This window comes from Ptychodera flava, chromosome 16, assembly GCF_041260155.1.
Source record: "Ptychodera flava strain L36383 chromosome 16, AS_Pfla_20210202, whole genome shotgun sequence".
In the NCBI taxonomy this organism is placed as follows: domain Eukaryota; kingdom Metazoa; phylum Hemichordata; class Enteropneusta; family Ptychoderidae; genus Ptychodera; species Ptychodera flava.
Window position 1 is genome coordinate 38,553,636 of NC_091943.1, and position 13,661 is coordinate 38,567,296.

General features: G+C 36.7%; 1 protein-coding gene across 1 annotated transcript in view; it reads right to left on the reverse strand.

Moving 5' to 3' along the window:
* Positions 1–13,661, reverse strand: part of LOC139114796 (kinesin-like protein KIF21A) — a 79,719-nt gene that overhangs the window by 50,184 nt on the left and 15,874 nt on the right. Inside the window, 5 exon segments of the mRNA XM_070676727.1 lie at positions 2–117; positions 1,032–1,154; positions 4,743–4,874; positions 8,552–8,618; positions 10,663–10,852. Coding sequence (XP_070532828.1) covers positions 2–117; positions 1,032–1,154; positions 4,743–4,874; positions 8,552–8,618; positions 10,663–10,852 — 628 coding nt within the window.

Consider the following 13,661-nt stretch of genomic DNA (forward strand, 5'->3'; position numbering starts at 1 on the left):
CTCTCATCATCATCATCATCATCATCATCATCATCACCATCAGCACCTGAATTCTCATCACTATCACAAATATCTTCATCATCACCATAATCCTCTGGTTCATTCTCTTTATCAGAACTAACAGACAAAAATTTAAATGACCATGTGTCAAAATTCTGTGGTAATATTTGATTCAACAATGTATCTGCAACAGCAGTTCACACACAGTCTGACTGTGTGGTTAAACAGTTTGTTGAAGACTTGTAAATCACGCGTAATATATTATCCATACACAGTTCAGGGGTTTCTTTAATTGGAAAAGATATAACCTAAAATTTTTTTCTACAGTGTGAGACAAATTTGCAATATAACAACTGAAGTAATCAATCAATCTGTGTTATCAAAATGTGGTTATCAGTGTCCATGATATGTATATTCTGTACATAATTGTTTTGGTTTTTGAAATCGGATCAAAAAACAAATCAATGTGCACTTGAACCTTATAGTGAACTTCCCTTGAGCCAAGTTTGAAAGAAATTGGCCAACGCATGTCTAAGATATCTGCATGAATGGCTAGACAAACATAACAAATTGGCTGCCTGATGGCCGCATTTAATCAGATCAAAAACAAATAGACGTGCATATGTAAGCCATAGCGCATTATGCTTGTGCCAAAATTGATTGAAATTGGCTCAGGCATGTCTGAGATAGCAGCATGAACAGACAAAGGTCAATGGTCATATTTGGTCCCAAATAAAAACTCGAAACAAGGAGCATATGCATGCCACAGTATATTATCCTTTTACCAAGTTTGAAAGAAATCTCAGTGTGAATGGACACATGGACAGATGGACACTGCCCCATCCACAAATCCCCCCAACCTATGAAGCTTAACAGATGACATAAACTTATCATATTTTGCATGAATCAACACAGTGTCAAAGACTATAAGGAAACCACCTCATTGAAAGCATCAAAGTTAGCTCAAACATTTACTAATAGATGTACATGTATTACCAATAATAAGTGATTTGATAAAGATATAAAATTACCTTTGACTTATTTGTCTTGACCTTCTACCACTTTCAACCTGTCTCATTTTGGCAAGATCTTTCTTGGCCTCATCTAAAATGGCCCCTATTCTGTCCTGATCTTGTGATTCACTGAAATCAAAACTGGTAAACAATTGCTCTTATCAGCATACAGATGTCTACTTGAAAACCATATATTTCATATTTAAAAAGTCATAGCAAATCATACTGATGTGACGTAAAAGCTTACGAGCTTAAATTTTAACAAGCTGACATGACAGCATCCTCAGAAATATGGAATCTAAAATTTAAAGCCATTACATGATTTCTGATTTTTAAAAATTGACAACAATATCATAAAAAGTATCAATGACACTATGCTCCCATTGTGATCATAATCTATATAAGTAGATATGTAGACATGAACTGTTTCTATGTGAAGCACACTAAATCTCATGATGGGCATTTCTAAGAGAAACTCTGAAATACCAAGAAGCATGTTTTGAATATCTTTTAGGTCATACTGAAACTAACTATATTTGCAGCTTTCTAACAACTTGGAATAAATGTTACAATATCCACGGGAACTTGCACATCTTGAAAGACATAGGTAGGCAGGGCTGTCAATGTTTTTCAGAATAGAAGGGTACAAGTGAAAGAACAGGAGGGTACAGCCTTGTGTGGAGCGAAGCGGAGCAAGGCGTGCGCGCAAGCGCACGCGGGGGAGGCCAGGAGGGGGTGTCCCCCCTCCTGAAGCTGAAGCTTTTCTAATTATTCATCTTCAATTGGTGGCCTGTGGTGGCACTTTTGAGGGCAATTTACTGTCAAGTTTATTATAACTGAAGTATCAAAAGTAACATGAAATTGAATCTTGTGAAATAAATTATGAAAGACAAACAGAAGTATTACAGAGTTTATATGTTTATTGATACACCAGGTTATTATTTGCATACAAATTCTGTTGAATTACAACCTGCTTAATAAAGATCATAATCTGAACCATAATCAGAATCACTGGATTACTCATCTCCAGGCTTGTATGGCAGTACCAGCTGACAATACCTCAATATTGTGTGATTCTCAGGCTGATGAAACAGTAGCTTCAGAAACTACATCTGCAAAAACTATTTCTTCAGATGTAGCTTTAGAAACTACACCTGCAGAAACTATTTCTTAAGAAACAACATCTGCAGAAAGTAATTCAATAATTGTAATACATTCCCATTCAAAAACAGCTAATCGTATTAGAATTTAAAAAAATCTTGTCCCCACTGCAAAACTGATGTCATAACGTCACGACAAAAAATTCCGATCTACGTCTGGTTGATACTGCTGTAATTTTATTTTGTCTGTTTCAAGACCTCTCCTCAGAGTTACCGGCTATGAATTTCCAGTGTGAAAATTTACAAATGTAATGGGGTAAATACGAGACCATTACCAGAGACAATTTGAGTAGACGCTACGTCATACAAACAATTACATACTCAAGTTTACATCCGCTAATGAAATTGCGTGGCTTCGTTGTCCGTCGGCCTCTCAATCGACAAGATTGAGAATATGTTGATTTATTCACGTAGTAAATCCTTGCGCGTGAAAGTTAACGATCAAATCTTTTCTCCTGGTGACTATCATAGTATCTATTCTGATATCCCTCACAGTAGTGAAAGTTTGTCGAAACCCACGCCAAGTGGGTAGGCTCACTATATGCATGATATATTCATATTCAAAACATGGTTTACCGCCGCACGTACGTGCAAGATACCGCGAAAGTATATAGTCAAGCCTAGCTAAATTTTGTGATTGCCCTAAACATTAAAAAATGTTGGTCTTGGTAAATGATTTTGAAGGATCGGAATACCGATATTTGCTTTTGAGGAAAGATTTCGGATGTCGGAAAATATTTATCAAACTTCAATACTCGGGCCTTCGAAACAACCACAGTACACAGCATGTACTACCGTATGAATACATTTCATAGAACGGCGGCTTGGTGCAAACAAATTCAGTGGTAGTCAAAACTCACTAAAAATTATGTCAATCCCCACAAAGTTTTTTTTGCGCTGAGTAAACGATTCTTACTGATTGTAAAGAGTGTTCACGATCTGCAAACGGGAAAACAAATCAAAAATTCCAGTCGCTAAATACACGTAATGCTATGGCACTTTGCTCAGACGCGGCGTGAAATCTACATTGCATGCTATACCATTGATGGATTGAACCCCCGATCACTGAAATTCCTCAGGAAAATAAAATGATTTACAAATATTGACATTACTTTTATATGCAGAGCTAGTGTAAGCCCCTCAGGGTCTTGTTTGGACCCATCAATCCAACGTGGCTGTCGACTTTCGTAGCCATATCGATCGTGTACGTCCGAAAACCAATCAGAACACGTAAAGCTTTTTGACAGTACCGATTGAAACCAATCAGAAATCGGCTACCAACGAGCCTTAGGGGCTGCGCCTCTGTAGCACAGCGCATCCACGGTAGAATTGGGACAGGAAAGAATCCATAACGTGTATTGCAGGGAAAACAGGCGGCGGCAAGACCTGTGTCAGACGGCGATTTGGCCGCGTGGTGGACCGGCTATATTGACAGCCCTGCGGTAGGTGAATTCTGAAGAAAAAACATTCCAACCAAAATGATGATAATATTCCTAGTAATACAATATTGCTTACTTCCATGTTCTCATGTCTTTTGTCAAAGTTTGTTGGTGATGTGCATTTTTGATTCGCTGACAGTAACCTGTGAATCATTTTACTGTGGTAGTTAAGTTTGTGTGGTAAATATTGTCACCAACTTCCATCAAAATTCATAATTATAACTGTTACAAAACAGTGAATACTAAAATTAAGGCTGACTATGCAAGCTTTGCCCTCCAAACTCATCAATCAAGCTTCTCATGCTCGGTAACCACACCTATACACTAAATTTCAGTTGAATCTCAAAAGCACTTTTTGAGAAATTGTGTTCACAGACAAATGAGCAGAAAAACAGCAGTCACATATCACTTATATCATAAATAAACATGTGTAAATATTTATACCAATAACATTTTCTCCTTTCGTTATATAAGGTATGCATGCAAGATAAACTACTTCTCACTTAATATCTACAGTTTTTGTATTACATTCACATTTGTGATGCTAGTGTTGCATTAGACACAATGTTTTTCCTTCTGTAATGGAGCTTAACTAATAATCATCATGATGATATGACACATAAACAATTGATTTAGGGTAGTAACGTCTGGATATATGATGGACTTACTTGCTGGTAAAATCAGCAGTACTTTACTGAATATATGATGGACTTACTTGCTGGTAAAATCAGCAGTACTTTACTGAATATATGATGGACTTACTTGCTGGTAAAATCAGCACTTTTACTGAATATATGATGGACTTGCTTGCTGGTAAAATCAGCAGTACTTTACTGAATATATGATGGACTTGCTTGCTGGTAAAATCAGCAGTACTTTACTGAATATATGATGGACTTACTTGCTGGTAAAGTCAGCACTTTACTGAATATATGATGGACTTACTTGCTGGTAAAATCAGCAGTACTTTACTGAATATATGATGGACTTACTTGCTGGTAAAATCAGCAGTACTTTAATGAATATATGATGGACTTACTTGCTGGTAAAGTCAGCACTTTACTGAATATATGATGGACTTACTTGCTTGTAAAATCAGCGGTAGTTTATTGGATATATGATGGACTTACTTGCTGGTAAAATCAGCAGTACTTGAAAATGGTACATGGCTTGGACTGTGAGATAATCTGCTTTCAGCTCTACTGCTTCCACCAACACTTCTCAATCTTGCATTTTCAAATTCCACTTGAATCACCTTGGCTCTGGAAAAAAAATTATTAACTATCATAGTTTCAAAAATATGCCTAATGCCAATAGATAGTAAGTAGATTATCTTCTTTCCATCACATGAAAAGTAGGATTGATGTTAGAAACTCACAATTTTACTTGGAACATAATGTATGAAATCAGTTTTGAAAACAGTTGGGCATGGAAATTTTTTCACGGAAGAATAGCCTTCCGCATCAAATAAAACTATCTTAACCATTTGCTGATAATTTACAAAATGTCAGTCAATTTTTTTGTTTCTGTAGTGTACAGTGTTTTTGTTTTGTTTTATTTTACATTATTTTTGTGGTGACTTCAATGTATATACTTTTTCCAGGGATGTTATCATATTGGCGCATGCATGTTGAATGGTGATTTATAAATGAATTCAAAATTAATGGAGTAAATAAAATAAGTACACTGCTGTTGAGTTTGCATGCAAAATGTGAAAGTTCACAAAAAGTATGATCAAAAATTTAACTGCATCGTATATATTCATGTAAAAATTATACAATCAATTATACAACTCATTTCTATCTGAATGTTGACTGTGCTTGTGTTAAAGTCTGGGTCAGGGCATTAAGAAGGGACCATTCCAAATAGCAGCAAAAAAATAATACCAATGCCTCAACATTTAACTCTCAATGTTGTCATGAATATGCTGATGGCCAATTAGAATGCTTGCATATGTAATCTGACATGCTTTAAAGCCCCAACTCCCGTATAAAAGCGCGAGAACCTACGAGAGTGGTCATAATGGTGGGATATTCAAACGTACTCGGTATGCTCTGGACGCCGTCCATAAAAAACGTTAATTTAGAAATCTACCGATTAATTTTTTTCTTGGAAATTGAGGGATATGTGTATAAGTATTTTGAGCACAATATACTTGGTTTCTGACGAAATTAAATTTGAAATGACGTCTGGAACCAGAAAAAGGATAAAATATTTGCCGGTAATATCGCCGGTATAACGTTCGATGTTCAGTTTGAATCTGCGTGATTGACATGATATGCAAATTGCAAATGAGTCATTAGCGATACGTTGTTTACTTTTTCCGTACGTAGCGTTGATTGTTCAAGGCGGGGAAAAACACCAAATACTCGGAGCGTACCGAAAGATACAAACGCACACACACTGTGTATAAAAATACATGCAAACACATTTGATTCGGTAGTTCTCTTTTTGGAAAATTTGTTGGTCCTGAAAAGGACCGTTTTCATTTATGTTGGCCTACCTGAGCCGTACATTTTACAGACAGGAAGGCCTATACTGTCATTCATGCCCGGCATAAAGTACGTCTGGTATGTTCGGGTTGAGACCACGGACAAGTACCAGCACAAATTCTGGCATGATCTTTCACTTTGTCTACACTGTCTGTATATCTTCTGTCTTCTTTTCAAATTTCAAGTTTTACCCTCGAGTCAACGTACTGTTGAAAGCGCAATCATCGCAATGCGATATGCGTAACTATCGCTTAGCTGTTTCCAAAAGTGATATACATTTTCTTTCCCGATCTAAAGCCGTGCATGCCTATGTAACACAAAGCGAACAAAGTCAAAATTCAAAAAACAAGTAGCCTCCAATGTGCTGACAAAACCGGGATTTTTTTGACGCCTGCAATCGCCTTCGGCATATTCGGTCGTCACTGCTGGGTCACTTATGCTGATCTCAGTGATCAGACGTCGAGTTGACAAACGTCGCCGGCGGCAGCTGAGGTCACCGTACTAATCAGTCCCATAAGTTGCACTCAAATGTCCGCGCTCGATCCCCATCACAGCTAGCTCCAATTCATTCCTGGCAAAGAAAATTCCCGAGGCTACCTCTAGTGCTCATCAGTGACCGCTATCTTCATAAAGCCAGCTGACATAGTGTGATTAGCAGTCTGACTCTGACTACCACGCGTTTGTAATGAACTAGTATCGCGACTGCGTGGAGAGTGTAGAAGTGCAGTGCACTCGATTTTGGCGGGATCGTTCAAAGTAGCGAAATACTAGAACTCACCATTTTATAAGGAGGGATGAACATTGAAACGAATGCTCCGAGAATTCATGAAATCACTTTATTCTGATTTTATTTTTGATAAATATTAACAGGTTTGATTTCTAAAATAAGTATTTTTCAGAAGCTTTTTGAAATAATCATAAGACAACAAATCGACACCATATTTCATTTCGGTCACCATAAAACTTGTAATCGAAGCCGGGGGAATAGTCGTCGGTACCCTCCCATCCGACAGCGCCGAGTTCATGAGACAACGAAATTTTTGAAAAGGAAACTACAACTACCATCCAAGAACTGTGGAAAACTACGTTTTATAATGGAGACACAGCCGGCAGCCCTGCCTCTGCTGAATGAGGAAAGGATTGTTTGTAAGACAAAAGCTCTACAAAATTTGGTAGACGACTTGGCCGTTGAGCATTGTGGTAAATGTCCATCGTCCATTGAAATAACCACACTCGATAAATTTGGACATCTAGTAGGCGAATTTGCTGTTCTTTCAGAACTGTTTTGATTTTTTCCCGTTCTTTCCTGAAATGCGGCATTTCTAGGACGGCGTTTGGACAAAACGGTGCTTCATTATCTTCAATCAAGACTCCCTGCAAGAGTGATGTACACTATATATACTATGACTGAGCCGAGGAAAACCCCGATAATAGATCCCGTGGCAGAAAAACTACATTTTCTACGATTTCTGCATCGTTTACCCGTATACAAAGATGCGGATAGCTATTGCCACTGTCATGATATGCATTATGTTGAATCATTCAAAAACGCGCTGAATACAATGACAAACGCTTCGTTTTCGGACGAGAAACGTATACCATGACGCATGAGAACTAAGGAGTGTCGATCGATCGCCTGGCAACGTCATCACGGTTTGTACAAATCCGAGGCGACGCCGCGCCGAACCTCTGCTCCAGTAAGACTTCGAAAAAGTCTATGTTCAAGACAAACCTATTGGGGAAATGAGTGGATGTATCGTATGGAAAGTAAACCGTAAAATTGGGTGAAATATACATACGTAAAGTCACCGTGCAGTCAATGTTTACATTATGTGGCGTGCACGTTCTATTTTTGGAGGTGTTCAACCAGCTGTTTTAATTTGCGACTTTTTGTTCACAAGAAACCATATTAGTTATGTTTTGCTCCGCCCATTTTTATCGATTTTTCTCGGTAGGGCCCTACCGAGAGTTACCGGTTTAAATCAGTAATTTATCAGTGTCTAAATTCACAACTTACAGACACCTCCTCACCTATCTAAGAAGTTAACAGCATTCAAAAACACCTGGTTACATCCCCACCTCTGAAAAAGGTGGTTCAATAACCATGCATTCAAAACACTCTGACATCCAGAGCATGGGTTAATTCCAGATAAATCTATGTGAGGGTTGTTGATACATCATTACAAATCAAATGCCATTTTACCTCCAGACAAAATTAAGCACTGTTTGTATGCATGTAGCTTTCGTGGAGAATTCCATATGTGGGCATGTGTTGTCATCTATCAACAGTTACAGCAAAACTAATACTGCATCCAAATAGTACGTGGCAAAGTGAACATGACATGATTTACAAATTGAGTACTTTTGCGGTATAACTGTTGCAAGACTTTCAAAAATATACTTCCCACCAACAGTCCTAAAACGTCATTTCATTATGAGTTACAAACCTCAATTCTTCAATTTCTTTAATGTACTCTTCAATCATTGATCCTATTTCAGAGTTGTCACCTTCCCCTGTAGAGAAAATTAAACAGACAGATCTACTCAGCAAAGTAACTCCATGGAGTCTGTATTTGTGTTGAAGTGATGTCTGATGAGTATTACAACCTGAGTGTATGTATGTTAAGGCAAATGAAAACAGTTGTTCCTCAAATTTTGCTGGCAAGCAATATAGGAGATCCAAACGATGTGACCATATTGTTTCACAATCTTTTCTGGTAAAACAACAGAAGGGGTGAACAACAATAACTATGTAAGTGAAAAACATGGAAACAAAATTGCCGTCTGGCCACCGTACTGGATCATTTCATGACACAAATTGACATACACATGTATGCCATTGTACTATGTCCTTGTACATCCTTTGACTGAATGTGGTTCAGACATGTACTTCGACATGTAACATTTTAACACAACCATCACTATTTGTATCTATTAAATCAAAATGAATTCCAGGCAGCCATCTTGTTTCATTTTTTGTGCAGAGACATAATGCAGGCATGCCTGAACTAATTTTATTCCAACTTGGTACAAGGACAATGTATTATGACATACATTGCTATTATTATTTATTATTATTACTTTATCATTACCAAATCAAATCGATAAGGATTGTGACTAAGTGATGTTAAACAAACATACTCACACAATCCCACTATACAGCACACAATATAATAAAAAACACAAAATTGCAACAAAAATAGTATAGAAACAAATTACAACCAATAAAACTACTGCAGAGTGATGCTTCCAAAAACTGGTACACTAAAACACCACACTAAAAATTACTAGATCAACAAAGTTGAACTGCCCTTGGATAAAAACTGTTTTTAAAACGGTTTTGTTCTTGATTTAAAATATCTGTAGCACCTCCCAGATGGAAGAAGCTGGAAAAGTCAGTGAGTTGGATGGGTCTTATCAGCAATGTTAATGTACAATGAGTTTCAAAGTGGTCTTAACTACTTTTTGAAGGCTATTTTTATCTTGTTGAGTTAAGTTACCATACCAAGCGGTAATTGAAAACGTAAGAACACTCTAAATAACTGCTCTATAAAAGTGTGTCAAAGCTTTCTGGCTCAGTCCAAATTTCTTGCGTTGTCTCAAGAAAAACATCCGTTGTTGTGTTTTTTTCACTATGGAAGTTGTGTTCATGTCCCAACTTAACGATGTTGTGATAGTTGAGTTAAGAAAAGTGAAGAAATCAACCTGTTTTATAATTTGATCACATCAGTAGTTTTCTTCCTGCAAAAATCAACTACCATTTCTTTGGTCTTTGTGATATTCAACTCAAGATTATTATTAAATGTCAATTTATGTAGCAAATACAATCCAACAGGTGACTACTTTGTAATGGTTTTTTCATGACAAAAGCCATGAAAAGGACATTGGAGAACGGATCTCATCCAAAGTTCGTATACAGACAATGTACTACAATATAATGTGAGTTTCAGTTTGTGTCACGATATGATCCAACATATCTACAAGGCAGCCATTTTGTAACAAAATTTTCACGTCTGGAGTCATTACACAGAAAAGTCTTCATGAATTTCATTCAAACTTTGTACATGAAAAATGCAACATAATATACAAATGCATATCAATTTATGCCATGATGCAATCAAATATGGCCGCAAGGCAGCTTTTAACTATTACTTCAATGACGCTAATAGTTTAATAATGTAAAAAAAAAGGCAGCCTGGTTGCCTCAGCTATGTGTCATAGCTGCATGTCACCAAATGAACTGAACTGCGAGGTTATCTCATAGTAGATTGTCCTTGTACATGAAATCAGTCTTGGCATGTTGGAATAATAGCTTTGCCGTCATGGAGGAATGGACAGACAGAGCTCAATCCATTATTGCCCCTTATATTTTGTCTATTTTGTCTGGAAAATACTAAATCTAAATGATATCTATCGGAAGTACTAATGAATAAAATTTCATAACCTGCTGTCAGGTTCTTTCTGAGTTTTGACTTTTCACATTTTCAACACTCATTCGCATATTTCTGCATGTTCATTTGAATCAAATCCCACCTATGAACTTGTTAGATTGTCATACCTGCATTAGATAAGGCATGTCTTGCCTGGTCTGCCAATACCATTGAAAGTCTAGCAGTCTGACCATCTATAGTTTCTTGTAATGCTTTTATCCTTGACCGTAGATTGTTATTCTCTGTCTGCAGCATGGTGTTCTCATGAAACAAATCATTTATTTCTTCAACACCTTCTTCATTAATAATCCTTTTGCCCTACAAATGAAACACATAAACCATTGATGAAGCCAATACCATACATTTCATATTAGTAATAACAATCATCATACATGCAATTTCCATACAACTGATGTTCTACTTTTCAAACATAAAAATATGAACCAGTGTTAACAGCATTTAATTGTTTGCAAGCAAAGTTTTTTCGAAGTGAGTTCTGTGCAAATTTAACCCAGATTAAAGTAACTTTCCAACCAGGAAAATCTATCCAGCTTTCAAGTTCAGCATCCTTTACGATCAAAGAAAGACTTGGGGAGCACTTGAATGACTGAATTCAAGATGTGCTGTTGATGGCATTACTATTACTCTGACAAAACTTCAAGAAAACAACAAGGAACTTACAAATGGTACAAACATTCAAGGGAATCAGAAAAGTGCTTTTCAAGAAAAACAGCATCCATGCCAATGTGCTCCAGCTTGATCAGAATGGAGGTACATGTATGTTTGAAGTACATAATACAAATGCTATCAGACAAGAAGTTCAGAAATCAAGACATTTTGGCAAAGAAAATGTAACATGCGATAAAAACACCTCGAGGTGCTTTCAAATCAAAATTTTAGGGTATCTGACAGTCATATGGTCTATTGAAGAAAAAAACACTTTCATAAAAATTCAGAATATCAACTCCTAAAAATTTAGTCACGTTTTATTATCATTTGAACAAACCAGCTTTATCAGGAACCTACATCACACATTTGAAAGCTACTTGACAAGTGCCTCTCGAGAAAAAACAAGTCATCGTTGATGACACAGTCCCCACTTGTTAATGGGTATTTTGATTACAGGTCCTCAGAGAGGATAGACTCCTCTTCATTAGGTCTGTGACAAAAATACTTTTGAATGAATTCGCTTGATACATGTCTGAGTTATGGTTCCGGACATGAAAAAATCGTAACAAAATGGCCGCACAGTGGCCATATTGGATCGTATCACAAAACAAATTGATGTGCATATCTATGACATTGGTCAATGTCCTTGTACCAACTTTGAAAAATAGCGCCAATGGCACTTGATCACAACTGGCACATTGTGAAACTACTCTATCTCTGGGTACACCTGTACATGAAATACTGAATGGGTAGGTGCTGCGGGTTTGGAGTTTGTCAGTAAATGCACACAGAAAACAAAGTCCCGAAGTAGCGAATTCCAGCCATTTTCAAACCACACTGTTTGTCAGTGGGGTAAGCAATATTCGCAAAAATCACATTTCCAGGCTAATAGACTATGTTTTACGAAATCACACGTCCTTATTACAAAATAAAAAGATCTTTGTCTTTAAATCAATGCGCCAGTAAACAGGTCCAGCAGCTAGTTATGTCAGTAAGTCTGTAATGTTAAGGGTCATAACAAATGTGAGAAATCTAAAACATTAAATATGTTGTTTTTTTATCAATTTTATTACCAAAAGCGCATGAAATCTCTGATACTTTGAATCAGCCATCCTGCATTTGTAACATTCATCAAAACCTCATTTCTGTTCCACAACTCATTAAATAGTCCACAATGCAGGATTGGTGTACATTCCAAAACTACATATATGAAAGACCCCTAAAATCAATTAGTTAAAGGGGGGTTAGAAATTTCCCAAAACTATCTAACCCCTGCTCCGTTTGGGCTCCATTTTTCGGAATCGGAACCTTGGAATTAGTCTGAATATCTCTACCAAATATCAATGCAGTCTGTTCAGCGGTTTTTGACTTTTTGTCGTTTACGGAAAATGGACACTGCCACCACACGGTTGAAGCTATTAAAACCCATATCACAACTTCCAGATGTGATAATGACCTATGGTCATTATGTTAAAAAATACCGCCAATGGCGCTTGGACATAATGACCGCCTAGTATTATCGGCATTTATCAACAACCACACTCACTGTGAATTAGACAGACCACGAAGTCAATGAGCAACATATAGCTGAAAGACTATTTTTCACATTGCGATTTTAAGCTCATTTTTATAAGAAAAGAGACATGTATATGTATATGGAGAAATAGCAGAAGACATATTTGTAAATTGTTTGTTAAGTGACAATCATATATGCATCTCTTGAAATTTTGTGGTTATAAGGTATAACAGTAGTGTAAGAATAATGAGGTATGAATAAGTTAGTAAAGCTAAGTTGACAGTAATTAAGATTACAAAATTATACACTAAGCTGAGGAAATCTGAATGAAATAAATGTTGAAAAGTAGCAAAGTCATGGTCATCTTTAGTCTAATACCTTGTGTAAGTTCATGAACTTTACATAAATCTTGCTATAGATTTGTTGCTAATGGGCAATAACTGTGTTTCAGATCATTTGAGAGCAATCTATCCATGACAGGTTTAAATTGTAATATACTTCTATTTAAAGGAGAGAAACTTCTCAAATAATTTTTTTCCCTGTAATTTGCTGTGAGAACACATGGACAGATGCTCAGGACTCTATGCTGGTGCTACCTTGATAACTAACCTACAACTTGTAACATCATTGTCTAACCTGTTCACCCCAATTTCCTGTAGACAGGTCCACACTCTCCATTGATAACAATGGGTTTGGGCCATACCATTGTAGTGAAAGACTGTAACATGTGAGGTTTGGATACTTAATCTCTGGAATGTCAAAGTCTGTATATTGACTCAAGGATGTTTACTTAACAAATGCCTAGGGTCATCTCAAAAGTGAGAATCTAAACTATGAAATATGTTTTTTTTAATGCTTTTGATGCCCAAAAGAGCATAGAAATCTCTTATATTTCGAATCAGTCATCCTGCATATTTCTAACATTCATCAAAACCTCATTTC